The 22,913-nt window shown below is 42.8% G+C and overlaps 1 protein-coding gene across 2 annotated transcripts in view; it reads left to right on the forward strand.

Moving 5' to 3' along the window:
* GADL1 (glutamate decarboxylase like 1) overlaps positions 1–22,913 on the forward strand; it is a 163,073-nt gene that overhangs the window by 43,091 nt on the left and 97,069 nt on the right. The window contains exons 4-6 of one of the 2 annotated variants that reach the window (XM_075271331.1): positions 7,784–7,874; positions 9,896–10,002; positions 12,558–12,673. In XM_075271331.1, coding sequence (XP_075127432.1) covers positions 7,784–7,874; positions 9,896–10,002; positions 12,558–12,673 — 314 coding nt within the window. Of the gene's footprint in view, positions 1–7,783; positions 7,875–9,895; positions 10,003–12,557; positions 12,674–22,913 lie in introns of those variants that run through there. The other variant, XM_075271332.1, reaches the window with a different exon arrangement.

The following is a 22,913-nucleotide window of genomic DNA, read 5'->3' on the forward strand; positions in this document are numbered from 1 at the left end:
CATGCACCTGGTACTTCCGCTTTGACGTCGGCCGGCCGCTTAACCCCCTGCGTGCCGGCTATGTCCATTCATTTCTAGGCGAGCGTGCTGTTCGGATCAGCTGATCCAAACAGTACTCGCTCATCTCTACTCATAACTCAACTGTTATGTGGATGTAATCTTTATAACACAATACAATGATCTGATGCAAAAAAGAAGACTAAGACTGTTTTGCCGAACTACGAAAGGTCAACCATGAGGTTCATCATTTATATTCCAAAGTGTGTAGGCTTTTCTAAGCAGCACTAAGGTTAGAAACAAGCAGACAGGAAAGTTGATCCTTCAATGGGATGAGAAAAGCAGCTTTAGGCTGCCTTCACACAGAGTAACGAGCGCTCCCATTGAAGTGAATGGGCAGTGTTCGGGAGCCTTCCGCAGCACTTGCGTGTACGGCAGTGAATGAGGATTTTTACAAGCCTGGCGTTACTCCGTGTGAAGGCAGTCTTAGATTCCTTCATGTAGATAGGTAAATAGGTAAAAAATGAAGGTAAGGCTGAAAATCAGTATGCGGTCAACACATAATACTTAGGACATTGTATTGTGACCAAGCCAACAGTCCATACTTCGTCATTCTTTGCTTTCCAATTTCCACACAACATCTTATAGTATATAGGAAACATCATACAGTATATAGCAAACCACATTAAGGCCAGGGCCCCATGGGATGGAAACGTGGTGGGTAAAATCACGGCATTTTACAGCAAGGGCAAAATGGATGCGATTCAAGTGAATCCCATGCCCACTTTGCAGTAAAAACCACGGTGTGGACATGGCGTGATTTTCAAAACCGGTGTTGTTGAAATCTCAGCATGTCAATTATACCTACGGAAATGCCAGCGGTCTCCCCATAGGTATAATTGTAACAGAAAGTCCAAGGAGGAAAACTCTGTGAACTTTCTGTCTAAAGCGCTGCGGGAAGAACCGGGATGCGTTGCCGCTGTGGTTCAAAAGAGCGCTGCGGGCCATCCCATGGAGCCTTAGCCTAAAAAAGTAATTACAATACCTATAGATGGTATGATATACTGCAGCAGGTCTTTTAATGTCAATGGAGTAGTAGAAGGACCCAAAAATAAACAGATGTGCAAAATAATTATTTATAAGAGATATTGTATTTTACAAAAACAAAATGCAAAAATAATTTTTTTTATAATGCCATAAAGCAGGCAGTGTGTGCGTGCGTGTGCGCGTGTGTGTGTGTGTATGTATGTGGGGTATGGGGTTACATGTAACTTCTGCACTAAAGTAAAATCAATAAAATGGTCCCCAAATTCACGCGTCATCTATGGTACGGTCTCCACATGATACAGAGGCATCTTTCGCTCTCTCTGGCTTTAGTAATTGGGGAATTCTGCAATATCTGCACCTTTCCTATTTCCCATCCAGACTTTGTATACCTTTATAAACGAATCATAATGCATTAGGCTTTGTTGCAAAGTATGATGTATGTATTATACAAAGCCGAAGACACAAAATACCAGAAATGATGGCGCAACTAATGTTTTTGTGGAAAGAGCCTAACTTTGTTGGGCGGCGAAGCAATGATTTGTCATTTACACAGCACCTGCACAAAGAAATTATTACAGGAATTGAACTTATAAGAAATGTCAGTCCGTCAGCATGAGGGATTTAAGCATCCCATCTTTACCAGTGGCCCTGAAGCAATGACAGGCTTTATTAACTTCACTAATGAGACACTGTGATGCTCTTATTGTTGTACTGCCGAGAATAAATCTGTTACACGGGAAGTAAAGGATGGCAGAAAAGACAGGGGTGCACTCCTTTACTTTTCTTTAGTTGATGGGACGGCTGTTTCCTAAGAAAACCAAGTATTTATTCTATTTTTTTTTTTCAATTACATTTTTGCTAAACAGATAATAAATATGTGCCCCTTTTAAAATGTGATATTTCATATAAGATGCACTGCATGCTATCCAGTCCAATTAAATATAATATTATATGTGACAATATAATATAACTGTAACACAAATGAGGCCTGAAAAAAAAAATTGCAAATATAATATTACTTTAAAGCTGATAAGTCTTAAAAAACATTTGGTACCCGACAGGGGGCTACTCCTACAGAAATTGTACAGATCTATATAAATGTTTACACAGGGGTAGGTGAAGGCTCTCTCCTCATTACAGACAGTGCATCTGGCCATTTTGTGATCTGTATATTTCTGATAAATTTATTACATTGAAAGATTTAAAAAAAAATGTCATTTCTTTACCATAAAATCTATATCTACTCAACTTTTTTTTCATGTATTTTACTCTGAAAATGTATGATTTAAAGGGGTTTTCCTAACTAAAAACATTGTTGATCTATATGAAGGGTCAGTAGGGGTCTGATACCCGACAACCCCATTGATTATCTGTCCTACACAGAGAATGAAGCAGGAAACAGACAGCTCTGTTCTCTGTGTAGTAGCCAGACCAGGTCCCTTTTATTTGAATAAGACCTAAGCTGCAGTACCTTAGTCCCACCACTACACAGGGAGCAGCTTTGTCTGCTTCCTGGTGCTGTCTCAGTGTATCTGCCTCTGAGAACAGCTGATTGGTGGAGGTGCCAGGTGTCAGACCCACACTGATCTCATATGGAGACTTTTTCTCATAGGAATGCATTGACCAGCGTTGATTGGCCGAATGCTATACAGTGTACAGCATTCGGCCAATCAACGCTGGTTCTGCCTGAAGCTTGTCTGTGAGGAGGCGGAGTCTAAGATCGGACCATAATGGAGACTGCAGAACCAGCGTTGATTGGCGGAATGCTGGACGCTGTATGGCATTCGGCCAATCAATGCTGGTCAATGCATTCCTATGAGAAAAAGTCAGCTCCCGCATAAACGCAAGCTGCCAGCTCTCCCGACTAGCAAGGCCGAGCCTGCTGAATCAAATCTTTACTGCGAATAGCGATAGTATTCAAATGAGTACGAGTACTTAGAATACCATAGTATTCTATCGAATACCTACTTGATCGAATACTACTCGCTCATCTCTAACCATAATATGTCACATGTCCACATTCAGTTACCTAGCTTCAACTGTATACTTAGTACTTACAATGATCAGTTGCCTGCACTGGACATCCTATTTCTATAGACTTTTCCCCATTGATCAGCAGTAATCTTTAGGACCCCCCACATATTGAGTTTATAGGCTACCATGTTACAGTAGGTCTTCCAGAGAAAAATTTTCTTTTTGTGGCCACTCTTAAGGATAAACTGGTTTCTCGTAACTTAGAATGCGCTATACATTTACAAGATGTACTCTTACATACGGGGCCACACGGTGGCTCAGTGGTTAGCTCTGCAGCCTTGGAGCCCTGGTGTTCAAATCCCGCCAAGGGCAAAAAAACATCTGCAAGGAGTTTGTATGTTCTCCCCGTGTTTGCATGGATTTCCATCCCATATTCCAAAGACATACTGATAGGGAAACATGTACATTGTGAGCTCTATGTGGGGCTCACAATCTACATTAAAAAAAATGTATTCTTACGTATTTTGTTTGCAAACTTTATGGATTTGGTATACAGTAGTTGTAGTGTTGTTACAAGTGCATGTCCTAGCGACTATGAAGCTACTATTAATAACAACGCTTTTATGTATCAGCAATTGCCTTTGTATAGTAAAGTAGACTTACTCTGTGTATTGTAGAAGAGATAATCCAGTCATTGTAATGAGCAAATAAGAAAGCACTGTCTGTAAATACTGTACAGCTTCATTATTTATTAGCGTTGTTAAATACACATAAACTTCATAGATATAAAAGGTTTAAGCCTAAAAGCTGTCCCAGCAAGTCTGCACTGTAAGGTAGAGAGATAATATTACTGGCTAAAAAGGTTTTTTTTCCCCCTATGTAAGCACTTATCCTCTATCCACATATTAGGGGATAAGTGTCTGATTGTTCCCCTGAAAGCTCCATGTGAATGGGTTATCAGTATGTGTCTATAGCTCTATTCACTCTATTCAGTTTCTCCATCTTTGTGATAGACTTTGTGTACCTTACTAGAGATATTAGACACTTTTCCTCCGTAAGCCATCTCAAGGTTGATGTATTTTAAACCAAGACTTTGGTGCCTAAATATCATCACAGCATGGCACCTTTTCCGTTACACCCCCCTTTCTAAACAATTTTGTTAAACAACTAGTGAGACTTAGGGGTCTGCCCAGGGGTTTCTGTCCTAAACCCCAGGGAAACTGGACAGGGGACGGCTTGCCGGCAGTCAGCTTTAAAACCCATTGATTTGAATGCATATACGACTATGGGCAAACAAAAGCAGAGTCCAGATGGAGAGGCCGCATACAGATACTGGCGGATACCTTTAAAAACCCATTCAGGTGTAGCTGTATACTATATATTCTGTTTGCAAACAATAGGGGAAACATTTGAAGACAAAGATTGGTCTACAGTAAGTCAACTATGTGGTTAGGAAAGTACCTAACATGTCTAGGAGAGTCACTTAAAGGAATTCAACCATTATGGGAAACAGGAAAATTGCCGTGGGCATGTACAGTCGGCTCTGCCCAAGGCACGACGGCAGAGCCTACTGCGCATTCTACGTTTGAAGCCAGCGCTGGAAGAAGATGCAGGGAGAGGCCGTTCTAGGCGAAGATGGAGGCGGCACTGGAGATTTCTCTCGTAGCATTGGGGACGCCCCCAGTGCTGCAAGAGAACTCATTTGCATACAAAAGAAAACCAGGATTTCAACCGAACGGTGGCGCGGAGAAGACATATAAAGGTAGAAGAATATCCTTTCTTAAGGCTATTCCTACATGTTAGGGAGAAAAAGTTGCATTTTAATGATTGAATCCCTTTAATTTATCACACAAATTTCTAAGTAATGATAAATCTTACCCAAATACTCAAACTATTCCTCTGTCTATGACTTATGGTTAGATGACTGGTGATATTATTGTAATAGCAGTGACCATGTCTGGATGTCAGGCTCAGACATATTCTTCAGGATAGAGAACACTTATGATTTACTTAGTATGAAGAATGATTACTGATAACCGGCATGTCAAGTGCTATCAGCAGCAAGTACTGAGTGATGAACGATAAGTCAGGAGATGTGAGTGACAAGTGATAATGTGCGCGTAACAGGGGAAGAATGTGAGAATTTGTAAAATTATGATTTATGCCTATGGGCAAGAAAAGATTAAATGAAACATCGGCACTGCACTTTATTGCACCATATCTTGCCTTGTTTTATTCATTCAGTATTGCTGGATGTCCATGCAAAGAAACAGAATAACTTTGTTACTTAATCATTTAACAGCTATTTCCGCCATTAATACCATTTTCATTGCTTCAAAAATTAAAAAAGAAGTAAATGGCCTATGGCACGATCAATATCAGGATCACAGAATATCACTTTAATGTTTTGTGCACACTCCTTGTAAGCCAATCCCTAGAACTCTAGAGCCGTGTAGGGAAGGAACCTCCATTTTTAAGATTAGCAAAATCCCATTATGACATGTTTGCTACAAAAAAAAAAAAAAAAAAAAAAGGAATTGAATAAGACATTATTTTTGTGCAGAAAGATTGTGGTATGTTTTGTATGGAGTTAATTAGAAAAATACATGAAGACCATAGAAGTGAGTAAGAAAAGATGCGGCATATTCTTATTGCCAATACCTTTCTATGTGTATTTTTGCATTTCTTGCAAATGTAGGAATGTCATTATGACCATACAAGATGGATAGTGCATTCTGATTTTCTAGACTTTGCTTGTTTATGTGATGGTTTTGTTCTATTTTTTCTTTTTGCATATATTTTTTTTTTTTTTTTTTTTTTGTATAAGTTGGCAACTAACTGGCAAGCAATCATCTTCATTTAATGCTGTTGACTTCTTCTTGTGCTAATGGACAAAACTGACCCTGTGGTAGATGAACAGAGAGAAATAGATGAAAGCTAATCTAAGATATCTAAGATGTACATATGTAAAGTGACAAGATTAATAGAAAACATGCCAGAGTGTATTTATATCCAGAAGCATTCAGTTACTTAAAGGATTATTAACAAATTGTTGTTCAGAAGACTTTGGAAGAGACAGTGAACAGGATTCAAGCCATGTCAGGGGTCGTTCACACTTGCACCCCTGTGTGCCCTGTGTTATTCCACTGGGTTTCCATCATAAGCGGCGGAGAACTGGATAGGGGACGGCTTCTTGGTGGTCAGTTTTAAAACCCATTCATGTGAATGGATGTTAAAGGGGCTCTATCATTGGGAAAAGTCATTTTTTAACTAATCACATCATTGCATAGCCTTTAGAAAGGCTATTCCACACCTACCTTTTGTATGTAAATTGCCTCAGTAGACTTTGAATGAGACCATTTTTATTCAAATGCTTATTAGATTTTCTGTGCACCCTGGACTTCTGTATATACAGCTCAGGCTGCTGCTGCCAACTCCTTCTCCCTGCTCTCATACATAGCACACAGCATAGAGAGGACAGTTGGCTGTTGACTTTCTGTGCATGGACAAGCTAATTAAAATGTGAATAAGACTTATTCAAACATTACTGAGGCAATTTGCATACAAAAGGTAGGTGTGGAATAGCCTTTCTAAAGGCTATTCAAGGATGTGATTAGTTAAAAGTTACTTTTGCCAAGGATAGAGCCCCTTTAAAAGCAAACCACTGGTGTCCATATACAGTTTGCAGGGAAACCATCTTTTTGGCCAGACACATAGTTGGACATACAGGACATTGTGTCCAGCCAAAATATCGGTTTCCTCGTGGAGAGGCTGCATACAGACACAGCGGTTTGCTTTTATAATCCAACTTAAGGGCAGATTTACACAAAGGTGCAGAATTCTGAAACTATCAGAAAAGTTGTCTTTGTTACACACAATACCCAATCACGGCACAGCTTTCATTTGTCATGGACAGTAAAAAGTAAATTCCCTCTAAGGGCCCATTCACACAGAGTTTTTTGGTGTTGATTTTGATGCTGAATCTGCATCAGAATCCACATGGAAAAAAAGCCTGCCATTGATTTCAATGGGTTCCTTTTTCCACTAGCAGAAAAAGGAACCCATTGAAGTCAATGGGAGTTTTTTTTTTCTACATGGATTCTGACGTGGATTCAGTATCAAAATCAGCGCCAAAAAACTCTGTGTGAATGGACCCTTAGATTTTAGAAAAGTCACCAAAAATATGCCATAACTATGCCACTAAAACAAAAAGTTTTTGTAAAATATTAAACACATGATTTTAGTATAGAAAGACAGTATGTAATGGAAACCTTGTATTAAATCTCTCATGAGGAGACCCTCATATCCATCAGCTGTTCACTGATCCTTGCTTAAGACCCAACAATGTCAATGTAATAAACTGTTGACCCCTTGAAAAATAAGTACATTTTTTAATAAACCTTTTCCTAGTTGTCAGTCTGTACAATGACGGATCACACAACGGCATTTACCACCATATGATTTTGACTAGTAAAATACACATTTCCTTTAAGGGCATGCAGAATGATAAAAACTTAAGCTGCACTGATAATGCTATATTGGTTCTATGTGGGCCTAAATGATATACTATAAAAATTAACTACACTTCATAAACCATGGCAGGCGGCTTATAATAACATTATTATTTATGACCTTGTTGTCTTATGCCTTCAGTGATGTGCAAGCCTTAACTTAAAACATCTATCTTGAAGGATTCTTCTTTTACTACAATACATCCCTATAACTTTAGTAATTTGCTTGGCTCACACATTTGTCTTGTTTTAAGGTCATCCAAGATTCTTCAATCAGTTGTATGGTGGAATGGATCATTACTCTTTAGCAGCACGTTTTATTACTGAAGCTTTGAACCCAAGTGTGTAAGTAGCATTATTTTTAATAGCAATTAAATTGATGCAGTGATCCATAAAGGGAGTGCACATGTTCCATATATTAACCATAATTAATGCAAGAAATCTCATGAATTTAGCTTGTAAATATTGCACTTTTTTGGCCAATAAATAATTCATCCTGGACGTCATGTGAGGCAACTATATTACATTATGCAGGTAACTAGGGTAGATGATGGGGTACACTTGGTTGCATAAAGTAATCATTCATCTCATACATTGGAGAAAAGCTTTAAACTGGCTCATGAGATTAGAAAAAAAATGTCTGATTTAAAAAACAAACGGTGATCCCTTTCTTCTCCATGCATTGCATCTTAGCTATATACACAGCTGCGGTACCAAATACGCCCTATGGACAGATCGTTCACTGCCAAAATGGCAAATTAATATCTCATGAAACGAGATATGGACTTTTTTTAATGTCCAGTACACGTCCTTTTTTAGAACAATGGACATCAATGGGTTCCTACGCATGTACAGTGAAATAGTTCAGTTAAATATAGGACATGTCCTGTTTTTTTCAGTACGAGTTTATAAGGTCAGTTCTTAATGTCCATCTTTCTGCGCAATGTATCAGTTTTATTGACGTGAAAAATAGATGAATGGGTTAAGTCAAAAAGAAAAAAAAAGACCAATTAAATTCTTTCTTTTTTTTTTCTTCACAAAACTGATCCAAAGTGGAAGTTCAAAAGTGAAAATGAAATGGTCAGAAAACTGATGTATAATAAGTGCACACTGATGGAAAAATGACTAAGGCCTGGTTGACATCTGCATTCAGTATTCCGTTTGGGGAGTCCGCTTGGGGTCCCCCCGAATGGAATACCAAACACATTAAAAAGCGGTGAGCAATGAAAGCACACAGATTATTAGATTATAATGGAGTCTGTGTGTTTTCCACGCAGTCTCTGCATTAGTCATATGGAGAGAAATTTACTTCAAGAACTACTTTCCTCTCCGCATAACTCGTGCCTCGTGCGGACACTACACAGAAAACACACAGACCCATTATAGTCTATGGGGTCCGTGTGCTTTCATTGTTCACCGCTTGTCAATGCGTTCGGTATTCCATTTGGAAGGTCCCCAAGTGGACTCCTCGAATGGAATACTGAACCCAGTTGTGAACCCAGCCTAAGAGCAGGGCCCCATGTAGTGTAAACACCACGGTTTTGGATGCAACGGAAATGCCACAGTCTTTTACAGTCCCTGCAAGGTGGATGGGATTCTAGAAAATCACATCCACACATTGCAGAAAAATACCATTGAAGTTGGAATTCACAACATATCAATTATATCTACGAAAACACCAGCAGTTTTCCTATGTGAGTAATGGAAACCTCCGTGGACTTTCTGTGAAAAGTGCTGCAGGAAAAAAAGTGATGTGTTTCTGCCATGGTTTTCTCGGCAACGCTTTATTTGCTGTGTCCCGCTATGCAAGGCCTTTGCCTAAAAATGAACATTTTCATTTGTTTTTGCATTTGTTGTTTGCACGTAGCTTATATACCTGCCACAACTAGAATATAAGGGTAGTAAGTGAATGTAAAGGTCTGGGAGTCACTTAAAAAAAAATCGGCTACTTTAATGAACTATGTGGCAAAACATGAGTTTTTATTTGATAATTCATATCTTATTTGTTAATGTATTTTGGCAATCCATCAGGGTTTACTGTATTTTTTACATCAACAATAGCACAGCCTGCAGTATTTTTCAAGCTCTCAAAGGTGCCAGAACCCTGATAAAAACCCTGACGGGAACCAAGTCAATGGAATCAAGCGACCTGACTCAGTATAGCTGCTCCTTCTACAAAGTTACAGCATTGCTTTGAATGGAACGTTACTCCATAGATATTTTTACAGTAAACATGTCAAAAAATATTCTGAACTTTAAAAAAACCCTTAGAATCTTTCTAATAACAATGTATATTAAACTGTCAAGAAAATGCATAAAACATTTAGGTTCTTACAATATAAACCTTTGTTTTCTTTCTCATTTAGATATACATATGAAGTATCGCCGGTCTTTATACTAACAGAGGAGGCTGTCCTCTTAAAGATGATAGAATTTCTAGGCTGGAAGGAAGGAGATGGGATATTTAGCCCAGGTAGGTCTGGTTTTATGTTGTTAATTTGGCCATACAGATGAGATAGCCAAGAGAATATTCATCTGATAGTTATCTTGTCCAACTTTCCTATACACATGTATATTTTGCTCAGCCGGCAATGTATTTGTAGAAAGGAGAATAGAGAAAGCTTCTGTCAAACATGTGTGACAATTGCTTATCTCCCTATGAACAAAAGGATTAAGCAGTTAAAATCCAACTGGTCTATCCCGACATGTGCCAGGGGAGAATTGGGAGGTCACCATACACATTAGCCGATTGGGTGAACCCATGAAAACCTGCATTTATTGTGTATGGACATTTTCACATCTGATCCAAGGTCTCCAATAGAAGCCTACAATATGCCTCGGATTCTATTGTTTTGGTCAAAAAATGGCTAGAAATGCAGCACTATTTTTTTTCTGTTAAAATGATGACACCTTGGCAGAATCCAGCATACACCATTATAAGTCGATAAAGTCCATTGTGTGCTGGATCCATTAGAGCGTTGTATTTCTTATTATATATAAATGGAATCGACCAAGCAACAAAGCCTTATTTCTCATATCATAGGAAGTAACAATGAGTTTTCTTTGATAATGAATTTTCTTTGCCTCAATTTTGGTGAAGAATTTTAGTTAAAGGGGCTCTATCATTGGGAAAAGTCATTTTTAGCTAAGCAAATCCTTGCATAGCCTTTAGAAAGGCTATTCCACATATACTTTTTTAATGTAAATTGCCTCAGTAGTTTTCGAATTAGTCTGTTCTTATTCATATGCTAATTAGACTTCTCCATGTACTCCGGAAGTGTCTGTGATCACCGTCTGCTATTCTCTATGTATGTGAGAGCAGGGAGATGAGTCATCAGCACAGCAGCCTCTCTGCTCTCATATACATAGAGAATAGCAGAGAGGGTGCTCACAGACACTTCGGGGGTGCACGGAGGAGGCTAATTAGCATATGAATAAAAACGGACTTATTCAAAAACTAATGAGGCAATTTACATACAAAAGGTACGTGTCAAATATCCTTTCTAAAGGCTATGCAAGTATGTGCTTATCTACAAATGACTTTTCCCAATGATAGAGCCCCTTTAAGAGAGTTGTCTCTCTTTCGTGTTATATTTGAGTATGTGTTGGCATGCTTTCCTTTTCATTGTACAAAGGAAGTTAGTTGGTGACATATATAACCACCAGGCCTTATTCACTTCACAATGCAGTGAAAAACAGCTGTTTTGCATACATTCCATGACCGTTTGATCACTTTTGATAGCCGATTATCATCCATTTTAGATCCGTTTCCAACAGACTGTAAAAAAATAAAAATAAAAATGGAAGAATGGCTTTTTTTTTTTTTTACTTACCCCACTGATTCTTTTGTAGTAGCTGTCACTTGGTTGCAAATCTGATTTTCTTGCCATTAACAACACACCTATTGACTTTAATTGGGGAAGTGTGGCCCTCAAAATGGTCACAATATAAAATGTGTCAGTTTATTAATGTACTTTTTCTGTCCATGTACTGTAGCACAACCTGTAGAAAAAAAACAATGTCATCTGTGATAGAACAGTCATTCAGGTTCATTGTAACTTACTACATAAGGGCCCTTGTAGTCACAAAGTACACAATAAAAGGCAGGTGGCTTTAAAAAGGACCTTTCATGTCCTCATCAATGTGTGGCATTATACACTGCTAGAATTCAGCACGCTATCGGCTTTCCTGGTATGTGCTCTGGTGCTGGAGATATAGGTGTCATTCATTTCCGCACCAATATCTCTTCACTGTCAGGAGGGCGGACCATATAGCCTAGCATCATCTCTGGTTGGTAAGAAATGCCGCCACTGATAGTATTCTTCCATAGCTTTGTACTGTCAGGGGGGTCTTCCTTTTTTCCAAGTGATGGCGTTGAGCTGTGAAAAATGCCCCCTATGACAATACAAGGGTATAGTCAGATTGGGTGTTATTCACAGCACAGCGATGACACTAGGATGTAAGTGGGGAGATATCAGTGCCAAAATTAATGGCACTGATATCTCCAGCACCAAGACGCATACTGGGAAAGATGATAGTGTGCTGAATTCATTATTATACCGCACATTGGTGAGGACATGAAAGGTCCTCTTTAAAGGGAAGTTATCACCTAAACCCAGGATATCAATCAAGTCCCACATATTGATAAGTTAGGGTCACCTTACCCTAACAGTGCTTCCCCTTGAGAAACTCAATTGCTGAGATTGATATTTTTACCTCTTTGGAATGCTGGGAATGTCTTCATAGCTCCAAAGAGCTAATTTGCATATTGCCAAATATTATAATATTTTGTCAATAAAGACACTGATTCACAAGGGGGTTGATATGCTGGATTCTGGTGACATACTCCCTTTATTTTTAGAAACGAATGATAAAGTTATGACCGTTAAATTTTGGCCTCTATACCTGGAGTAGGAAGAAAATGCAAAGACTGTGCAAGCGAATGAACCAACATTGTTATAGAAGCAGAATTGGATTGTAAACCTTCATGCATGAACCCATGTAATATGTTTTCTACTTAATCTTCAGGTGGCTCAGTATCCAATATGTATGCTGTAAATTTAGCAAGGTACAGGTTTTGCCCTGACATAAAAGAGCATGGACTATCAAGTGTACCCCGGCTCGTCATGTTTGCTTCAGAAGAGGTATGATATTCTACTTAGACATAAAGAATAAGGAAAAGCTGTAATAAATGAAATGTAGAATTTTATTTTATATATATATATATATATATATATATATATGGTAAGTACAGTAAGTAAAGGGATCGGAGCTTATAGTTATGGCCTTTACATATGTAATTCAGCAGGTCTTTCTGCATTCCTACGTACATAGCTTCTCGCAGCTGATAGACACTGTAGAAATAATTCTAAACACTTTTTGGATTTCCACTATCTTCTCAGAAATAATGTAGCTCCCCTTGCTGGTTCTATTCGCAGCCTTCAGTGTGTACCTCAGTAAATGTTCAGTGGTGGACACACATGCTCAATCTTGCTTGTTTCTCTGCTCCATTGAGTATGCGGAGGGATTGTTGGTGTGGTGAGCCATTTGCCTCTGAAGCTGCAGAGTTCTCTTTGGTTTTAGGAAGGGGATGCTGACCAAGTGATACGAGACTCAGACAGTGTTACTCCAGGAATCCTTCAGCTTAGTGGAGCAGAGAGAGAGAGAGAGAAGCAAGACTAATCATGTACGTCCACCGGAGCACATTTACTAAGAGAAACAGCAGGTTGCATAATTCCTGGAATTATATATTCTTTGTGAGACAAGCCCTTTAAAGAGGACCTTTCACCTCCTGGGGCACATGCAGTTTAATACACTGCTAGAAAGCCGACTTTCCCTTTCTGTGCCCCTGGTGAAGAGCTATCGGTGCTGGTACCATAGCTCTTCACTGTCAGAAGGGTGTTTGTGACAATCAGTCAGGAACTCCCTTCCTCACAGCAGTATCTATAGCGCTGTAAAGTGTGAGGGGTATTGCTTACCGTTCAGCGATGACGCTAAGTGGTGAGGAACGCCCCCCCAGTACTCGTCTATGGATGACTACTATCAGGATGAGAGGGGGGAAAGGGGAGCATTTCTCCACCGCTCTCATAGTACAGCATTATAGGAGCTGCTGTGAAGAAGGACTTCTTGACTGACTGTCAGAAACGCACTTCTGACAGTGAAGAGCTATGGTACCGGCACAGATAGGTCTTCACCGGGGGAACAGAACCTGAAAGCCGATAATGCGCTGAATTCAGAGCACAGTCGGCTTTCTAGTGGTGTATTAAACCACATGTGCCCCAGATGGTAAAAGGTCCTCTTTAACAGAAAGCATAATGCATTCTGATTGGCGTTAATAACAGTCAGTCAATATCTGTATTACATCTGTAATTTCAAGATGATCTGCAGAGATTTATGATCAATAATTTGACAAGTGGGTGTCAGCACTTGGGGGCATGTTCCTACATACTCTGATACGGTGTGGTCATTGCTGACAGTGTCAGATGGTGACGGGACACATCTCTATGACCAGGGTAATAATCACAGCGAGTGGTCACTGTACTCATTAATATTCAAGAGGAGTAACAGAGGACTGGCATAACAGAGTTCCAAGCAATGTTCCAGAATTGTTATTTATGAGGAATGCAAGCATTTACTATAACAGACATCTGGAGAGCTGACGAGTTCTATTTAGTGTGTAATATATGATATTATTCATTCATTCTATGGGCTTGGCATTTGTGTTCATTACATTGGGAGTGATCTCACTTCAGGAAATTAATCTGTAAATAAAGGATATTGCAAAGCGCCTTAATATTTCAGTTCTCTAACTTTAAGTCACTTGGCATTATTATTTACTGTACAAAATCATTCCCTAAAGAGAAATCTTGGTAAACTTTGTTGTTTGTGCTCCCGCTGCAGCCATTTTTTGTTTTTTTTTTCGTTATGTACTACTTGCTTTCTAAAAGACAGTATTTTTTTTCTTTTTCTGTACCTTGGCATCACAACAGATTGACTTGTGAGTAGAGATGAGCGAGTACTGTTCGGATCAGCCAATCAGAACAGCACGCTCCATAGAAATGAATGGATGCACCTGGTACTTCCACTTTGACGGCGGCCGGCCGCTTAACCCCCCGCGTGCCGACTACGTCCATTCATTTCTATGCGAGCGTACTGTTCGGATTGGTTGATCCGAACAGTACTCGCTCATCTCTACTTGTGAGGCCTTGAGTCCAAAAAGTTTGTGGTTCTAGAGCAGGTTTCCTCTTTTTTCGCCAAGGAAGACTTTTCTTTACATATTCTTTTCCTTGCGTCCCTATATCACCTCACCCAAAGCCCCTGCATTCAGCATACCTCTGTGTCTTATCTTTGCCTAGATTGTTTGTTAAAAACCCCCCAGTAAAATGACATTTTAGTGCTCAATAAAATGAGCAGTAAATGTCTGACCCATAGAACCCTTTAACCCCTTTACAATGATTATTCCGTAATTTTATTCTTCCAGCCAGCATTCACTCTGTAATAGCACATAACTTTACAATTACGTATAGTTTTTGCCTTTATATAGATGTATATCTCTTAAACATTACTGCTGTCTCTTCATCTTTTCACTGATGATGGTACTTGATGTACTTAGTTATTCCAAAGGAAATTGTATAGAGAGCTAGAAAATGATATCTAGTGAATAGAAATGAACCAGACAACCGCAATTGTTCAGCAAAATATAAAAGAAATTACATTTAATATGATCGAAATTGGTCAGATATAAATTTTAATAAAGGTACTAAGTGCTTACGGAAAGTATTTAACCCCTTGGTTCAATTTAATTTATTATATAGTAACTAGAGATGAGCAAACACTAAAATGTCCGAGGTTCGAAAACCGATTCGAACAGCCGCACACTGTTCGACTGTTCGAACGGATTTTGAACCCCATTATAGTCTATGGGGGAAATGCTCGTTTCAGGGGTACGAAAAATTTGATAACATTATACTTACCAAGTCCACGAGTGAAGGTCGGGCTGGATTCTCCTTGAAGTCTTCTCCTGGCGCAGCGCCCCCGTGGCGTCTTCCGGCTGGAATTCACTCTGCCTAGGCATCGGGGCCTAGGCAGAGCCGACTGCGCATGCGTAGTCGGCTCTGTCTAGGCCGGATGCCTAGGCAGAGTGAATTCCAGCCGGGGACGCTGCACGGAGAAGACGTCTAAAGGTAAGAGAAGAACCAGCGTTGATTGGCAGAATGTATAGCATTCTGCCAATCAACACCGGTTCTGCATCGAACCTTAAACTTCGAACAGCTAGTAGTGTTCGATCGAGTACAAGTATTTCGAATATCGTAGTATTCGATCGAACACCTACTCGATTGAACACTACTTGCTCATCTCTAATAGTTAGGCTGTATTCACACAGAGTAACGCCAGGCATTTTTTGTGTGCTTTTTGCACATAGCGCCGCGTTAACGCCGTGTATACGCGGCGTTAATGGCGCGCTATTTTGAGGTGGCGTTGACCGGCGTTAACGCGGCGTATACGCGGTGTTAACGTGGCGTTAACGCGGCGCTAAGTGCAAAAAGCACACAAAAAATGCCTGGCGTTACTCTGTGTGAATACAGCCTAAGGGTGCATGCACACTACGTAACGCCGGGCGTGTATGAGAGCCGTACACGCCGGCGTTACAGCAGGGCTGCCGAACACTTCCCATTCACTTCAATGGGAGCGCTCGTAAACGCCACTGTTACGAGCGCTCCCATTGAAGTGAATGGGAAGTGTTCGGCAGCCCTGCTGTAACGCCGGCGTGTACGGCTCTCATACACGCCCGGCGTTACGTAGTGTGCATGCACCCTAACATTGAATTACGCTTGAAAAAATAAAACACAGCCCCGTGGTAACCGTGGTTGCTTGATACAGAATGTCCTTATGAATGATTCCTTCCAAACAGTCAAACACATATTAAAAATAAAAGAAATTGATTTTTAGGCACTTACACACCCACAGCGTCTTTGAGGAACCGCACGTGACCTCCTTTGTTCCTCCAGCCTGGAACATGGGTACACAACAAACAAGATGAACGGAGTCCAGCGAGATCCTCTTGAAGTTAAAAAATCACTGACTTTATTTCAAATGAGTAAAATTCTCCATGACATATATACAAAAAAGGTACACGGACATAAGCAAGAGTCAGAGAGAAAAAAGATCAATCATAGTTGCACCTAGCTGACGCGTTTCGAAACTAAGTTTCTTAGTCATAGCATGGTATGACATAACATTGAATTACCATGGATAATATTAGATATACATTTACACTAATTTACCTTCTTATCCGTGGGCCACTCCAAGACTGATATCTTTTCTTGGACAACCCCTTTTTAAATTATTTTTAGGAACAGTTTAATGTAAAATTGGTTACATGTCACTGGTACGTGACCAGTGGCGTAACAAGTGTCTTGTGAGCCGGGTGCAAACTTTTGTCTGTACCTTGCTAGGCCTGGCGGGTCTGCGACCACTATCGTTACACCCCTGTACATGACACTAGGCTTCAAATACACACAAGATGATCTACAGTACATTCCTATGAGTCAGAACAGTTGGCTTGTTACTGTAGCCCCACCGAGTGATGGACATAATGCCCTTTTCACTAGTGGGTGCATTAAGCCCTATACAGTAGTCTGTTTTTTACGGGCTCCCATTTAGCCTAATTTTTCCATAATCTTGGTAATGATTAGAGATGAGCGAACACTAAAATGTTCGAGGTTCGAAATTCGATTCGAACAGCCGCTCAATGTTCGTGTGTTCGAACGGGTTTCGAACCCCATTATAGTCTATGGGGAACAGATACTCGTTAAGGGGGAAACCCAAATCCGTGTCTGGAGGGTCACCAAGTCCACTATGACACCCCAGGAAATGATGCCAACACCTCTGGAATGACACTGGGACAGCAGGGGAAGCATGTCTGGGGGCATCTAACACACCAAAGATCCTCTATTACCCCAACATCACAGCCTAACAACTACACACTTTACACACTCAATACCACCTCTCTGACAGTAGGAAAACACCTTGAAACATGTGTATTTGGCACTTGCAGTGAGGAGAGCTTGTCACCAGCAGTGAATTTGGCCCTTGTAGTAAGTTGAGGTTGGCACCAACATTTGTTTTGAAAATCAGGGTGGATTGAGCCTCTAACCAGCAGAGTTTGGGCAAATTCATGGTGGAGGGAGCCTCTAAAAACCCCAGTTTGGACCAATTCATGGTGGAGGGAGCCTCTAAAACCCCAGTTTGGACCAATTCATGATGGAGGGAGCCTCTAAACAGCCCAGTTTGGGCAAATTCATTGTGGAGGGAGCCTCTAAAAACCCCAGTTTGGACCAATTCATGGTGGAGGGAGCCTCTAACCAGCCCAGTTTGGACCAATTCATGGTGGAGGGAGCCTCTAAAAACCCCAGTTTGGACCAATTCATGGTGGAGGGAGCCTCTAAACAGCCCAGTTTGGACCAATTCATGGTGGAGGGAGCCTCTAACCAGCAGAGTTGTGGGAAAACAGGGTGGAGGGAGCCTCTAACCAGCAGAGTTGGTGGAAATCAGGGTGGAGGGAGCCTCTAACCAGCAGAGTTGGTGGAAATCAGGGTGGAGGGAGCCTCTAACCAGCAGAGTTGTGGGAAAGCAGGGTGGAGGGAGCCTCTAACCAGCAGAGTTGTGGGAAAGCAGGGTGGAGGGAGCCTCTAACCAGCAGAGTTGTGGGAAAGCAGGGTGGAGGGAGCCTCTAACCAGCAGAGTTGGTGGAAATCAGGGTGGAGGGAGCCTCTAACCAGCAGAGTTGGGGGAAATCAGGGTGGAGGGAGCCTAGTATTAGCAGAATTGTGCAACGCTTATGGTGGATGAGTATGAGGATGCGGAGGAATTGGAGAGGTTGAGTACAGACATGGAGTTTCATGTTGGGGTGCTTTACACAGGTGGGCACAAAAATGAAGGCTCTATCCAGTGGTGGTTCATTTTTATCAAAGTGAGCCGGTCGGCACTCTCAGCTGACAGACGGGTGCGCTTGTCAGTGATGATGCCACCGGCTGCACTGAACACCCTCTCAGATAGGACGCTGGTAGCAGGACAGGACAGCACCTCCAAGGCATATAGGGCAAGTTCAAGCCACAGGTCCAACTTCGACACCCAATACGTGTAGGGCGCAGAGGGGTCAGAGAGGACAGGGCTGTGGTCGGAAAGGTATTCCCGCAACATGCGCCTATACTTCTCACGCCTGGTGACACTAGGACCCTCCGTGGTGGCACTTTGGCGAGGGGGTGCCATCAAGGTGTCCCAGACCTTAGACAGTGTGCCCCTCGTTTGTGTGAACCGGTGAGAACTTGGTTGCCTACTGGAGGAACTGCCCTCCCTGCCGCCAACGTCACATGCTGGAAACATCTCCATCATATTCTGCACCAATTGCCTGTGGCAAGCATTGATGCGATTGGCCCTCCCCTCTACCGGAATAAAAGAAGAGATGTTGTTTTTATACCGGGGGTCAAGGATAGCAAAGATCCAGTACTGGTTGTCCTCCATGATTTTGACAATACGCTTGTCGGTTGTAAAGCACCCCAACATGAACTCAGCGATGTCTGCCACAGTGTTAGTTGGCATGACTCCTCTGGCCCCACCGGAAAGTTCAATCTCCATTTCCTCCTCATCCTCCATGTCTACCCATCCGCGCTGCAACAATGGGATGATTCGAAGTTGCCCGGAAGCCTCCTGTATCACCATCACATCATCGGACAACTCTTCTTCCTCCTCCTCCTCCTCCTCCTCCTCCTCCATTAAACGCGATGAAGCGGACAGATGTGTGGACCTACTCTCCAGCTGTGACGGATCGGATGCTATCCCTAACTCCTCTGTGTGATCTGAGTTATCCCTGATGTCAATCAGGGATTCTCTCAGAACACAGAAGAGCGGGATTGTAAGGCTCACCATCGCATCCTCAGAGCTCACCCTCCTTGTGGACTCCACAAAGACCCGTAGGATGTCACAAAGGTCTCTCATCCATGGCCACTCATGGATGTGAAACTGAGGCAGCTGACTTTGTGGCACCCTAGGGTTTTGTAGCTGGTATTCCATCAAAGGTCTCTGCTGCTCAACCACTCTATTCAACATCTGAAACGTTGAGTTCCAGCGTGTGGGGATGTCGCACAAAAGCCGGTGTTGTGGCACATGCAGGCGTTGCTGGAGAGATTTTAAGCTAGCAGCGGCTACTGTCGACTTGCGAAAGTGGGCGCACATGCGCCGCACTTTCACCAGTAGCTCTGGAACATTGGGGTAGCTCTTTAGGAAACGTTGCACCACTAGGTTGAAGACGTGGGCCAGGCATGGAACATGTTGGAGTCCGGCAAGCTCCAGAGCTGCTACCAGGTTCCGGCCGTTATCACAAATGACCATGCCTGGGCCCAGGTGCAGCGGCTCAAACCATATTGCCGTCTCATCGAGGAGGGCATCCCTCACCTCGGAGGCAGTGTGCTGTCTGTCCCCCAAGCTGATCAGCTTCAGCACAGCCTGCTGACGTCTACCAACGCCAGTACTGCAACGTTTCCAACTCGTAGCTGGGGTCAATCTAACAGCGGAGGAGGAGGCGGTGGCGGAGGAGGAGGCGGTGGCGGAGGAGGAGGCGGTAGAGGAGGAGGAGGAGGGGGGTGTTCTTCTCGTGTCCCTGCCAGGAATGTTAGGCGGGGAGACGAGGTACACCGGGCCAGTTTGGGAAGCAGTCCCAGCCTCAACTACATTCACCCAGTGTGCCGTCAGTGAAATGTAGCGTCCCTGTCCGCATGCACTTGTCCACGCGTCGGTGGTCAAGTGGACCTTTGTGCAAAGCGCGGAACTAAGGGCCCGCCTGATGTTGAGTGACACGTGCTGGTGCAAGGCGGGGACGGCACACCGGGAGAAGTATTGACGGCTAGGGACGGCATAGCGAGGTGCCGCAGTTGCCATCAGGTCCAGGAAGGCGGGAGTTTCAACAAGCCGGAACGCCAACATCTCCTGGGCCAGCAGTTTAGCGATGTTGGCGTTCAAGGCTTGCGTGTGTGGGTGGTTAGCAGTGTATTTCTGCCGCCGCTCCAATGTCTGAGAGATGGTGGGTTGTTGTAAAGAAGTGCCTGATGGTGCCTTTGATGGTGCAGGAGAAGGAGATAAGACAGGAACAGGGGAGGATGAGGGAGAAGTCAACAAAGTGGCGGAGGCAGATGAAGTGGTGTCCTGGCTCGTCCTCTGGAGTGCATCGCCAGCACAGTCGGCAGAGGCAGTGGCAGAGGCAGTGGCAGTGGCGTGAACGGCAGGCGGCCTTTGTCCTGCCGTTGCTGCCTGCCACTGATTCCAGTGCTTGGATTCCAAATGACGGCGCATTGAAGTGGTGGACAGGTTGCTCTTCTCAGAGCCCCTAATCAATTTCGAGAGGCAAATTGTGCAGACAACACTATATCTGTCCTCGGCGCATTCCTTGAAAAAACTCCACACCTTCGAGAAACGTGCCCTCGAGGTGGGAGTTTTTCGAGGCTGGGTACGAACTGGAACATCTTGGGAGATTCCGGGTGTGGCCTGGCTTCGCCTAAGCTGCTGACCTCTGCCTCTGCCTCTAGCTACCCTTTTTGGTGCTGCACCTGCCTCAATATCCACACTACTTTCCCCGCTTGACATCCCCCCTGTCCAGGTCGGGTCAGTGTCCTCATCATCCACCACTTCCTCTTCCAACTCCTGTCTCATCTCCTCCTCCCGCACAATGCGCCGGTCAACTGGATGCCCTGACGGCAACTGCGTCACATCATCGTCGATGAGGGTGGGTTGCTGGTCATCCACCACCAAATCGAACGGAGATGGAGGAGACTCTAGTGTTTGAGCATCTGGACACAGATGCTCCTCTGTTAGGTTCGTGGAATCGTGACGTGGAGAGGCAGGTTGAGGGACAATGAAAGGAGCGGAGAACAGCTCTGGGGAGCAGGGACAGTTGGGGTTATTGTTCTGTGAAGCTTGGGAATTTTGGGAGGAAGGAGGACAAGACTGTTGGGTAATAGGAGGAGAGGAGGCAGAGTCTGACTGGCTGCTGGACAATGTGCTGTAAGCGTTCTCTGACAGCCATTGCAAGACCTGTTTCTGGTTCTCGGGCCTACTAAGGTTTGTACCCTGCAGTTTAGTTAATGTGGCAAGCAACCCTGGCACTGTGGAGTGGCGCAATGCTTGCTGCCCCACAGGAGTAGGCACGGGACGCCCTGTGGCTTCACTGCTACCTTGTTCCCCAGAACCATTCCCCCGACCTCGCCCACGGCCTCGTCCACGTCCCTTTCCGGGAGCCTTGCGCATTTTGAATTCCCAGTTAGAAACTGGCACTATATACCAGTAGCAAAAATTGTGGGTGCACGTAACCCCAATGTATTCTTTGAATTACCAGTCAGAAACTGGCACTATATGGCAGTAGCAAGAAATGAGGGTATTTGTAACCCCAATATATTCTTTGAATTCCCAGTCAGACAATGGCACTATATACCAGTAGCAAAAATTGTGGGTGCACGTAACCCCAATATATTCTTTGAATTCCCAGTCAGAATCTGGCACTATATAGCAGTAGCAAAAATTGTGGGTGCACATAACCCCAATATATTCTTTGAATTCCCAGTGAGACAATGGCACTGTATAGCAGTAGCAAAAATTGTGGGTGCACGTAACCCCCATATATTCTTTGAATTCCCAGTGAGACAATGGCACTATATACCAGTAGCAAAAGTTGCGGGTGCACGTAACCCCAATATATTCTTTGAATTCCCAGTCAGACAATGGCACTATATACCAGTAGCAAAAATTGTGGGTGCACGTAACCCCAATATATTCTTTGAATTCCCAGTGAGACAATGGCACTGTATAGCAGTAGCAAAAATTGTGGGTGCACGTAACCCCCATATATTCTTTGAATTCCCAGTGAGACAATGGCACTATATACCAGTAGCAAAAATTGTGGGTGCACGTAACCCCAATATATTCTTTGAATTCCCAGTGAGACAATGGCACTATATACCAGTAGCAAAAATTGTGGGTGCATGTAACCCCAATATATTCTTTGAATTCCCAGTGAGACAATGGCACTATCTACCAGTAGCAAAAATTGTGGGTGCACGTAACCCCAATATATTCTTTGAATTCCCAGTCAGACAATGGCACTATATACCAGTAGCAAAAATTGTGGGTGTATATAGCCCCAATTCTATTGCTAGGGGACTTGCAGGGTATTTCTGAGGTGAAGGTGGGGGGGCACACCGTTGGAACGGGGATTTGGGGTGTATATATGGGGTATACGGGAATTCACTGTCAGTGTGTTCCATTCAGGATCCTGGGAAAGCTGGGTTGCGGCGATTGAGCCCGTCAGTGCCACGTTACACTGACAAGCTTCTCCCT

Source organism: Leptodactylus fuscus, chromosome 4, assembly GCF_031893055.1.
Source record: "Leptodactylus fuscus isolate aLepFus1 chromosome 4, aLepFus1.hap2, whole genome shotgun sequence".
NCBI lineage: Eukaryota > Metazoa > Chordata > Amphibia > Anura > Leptodactylidae > Leptodactylus > Leptodactylus fuscus.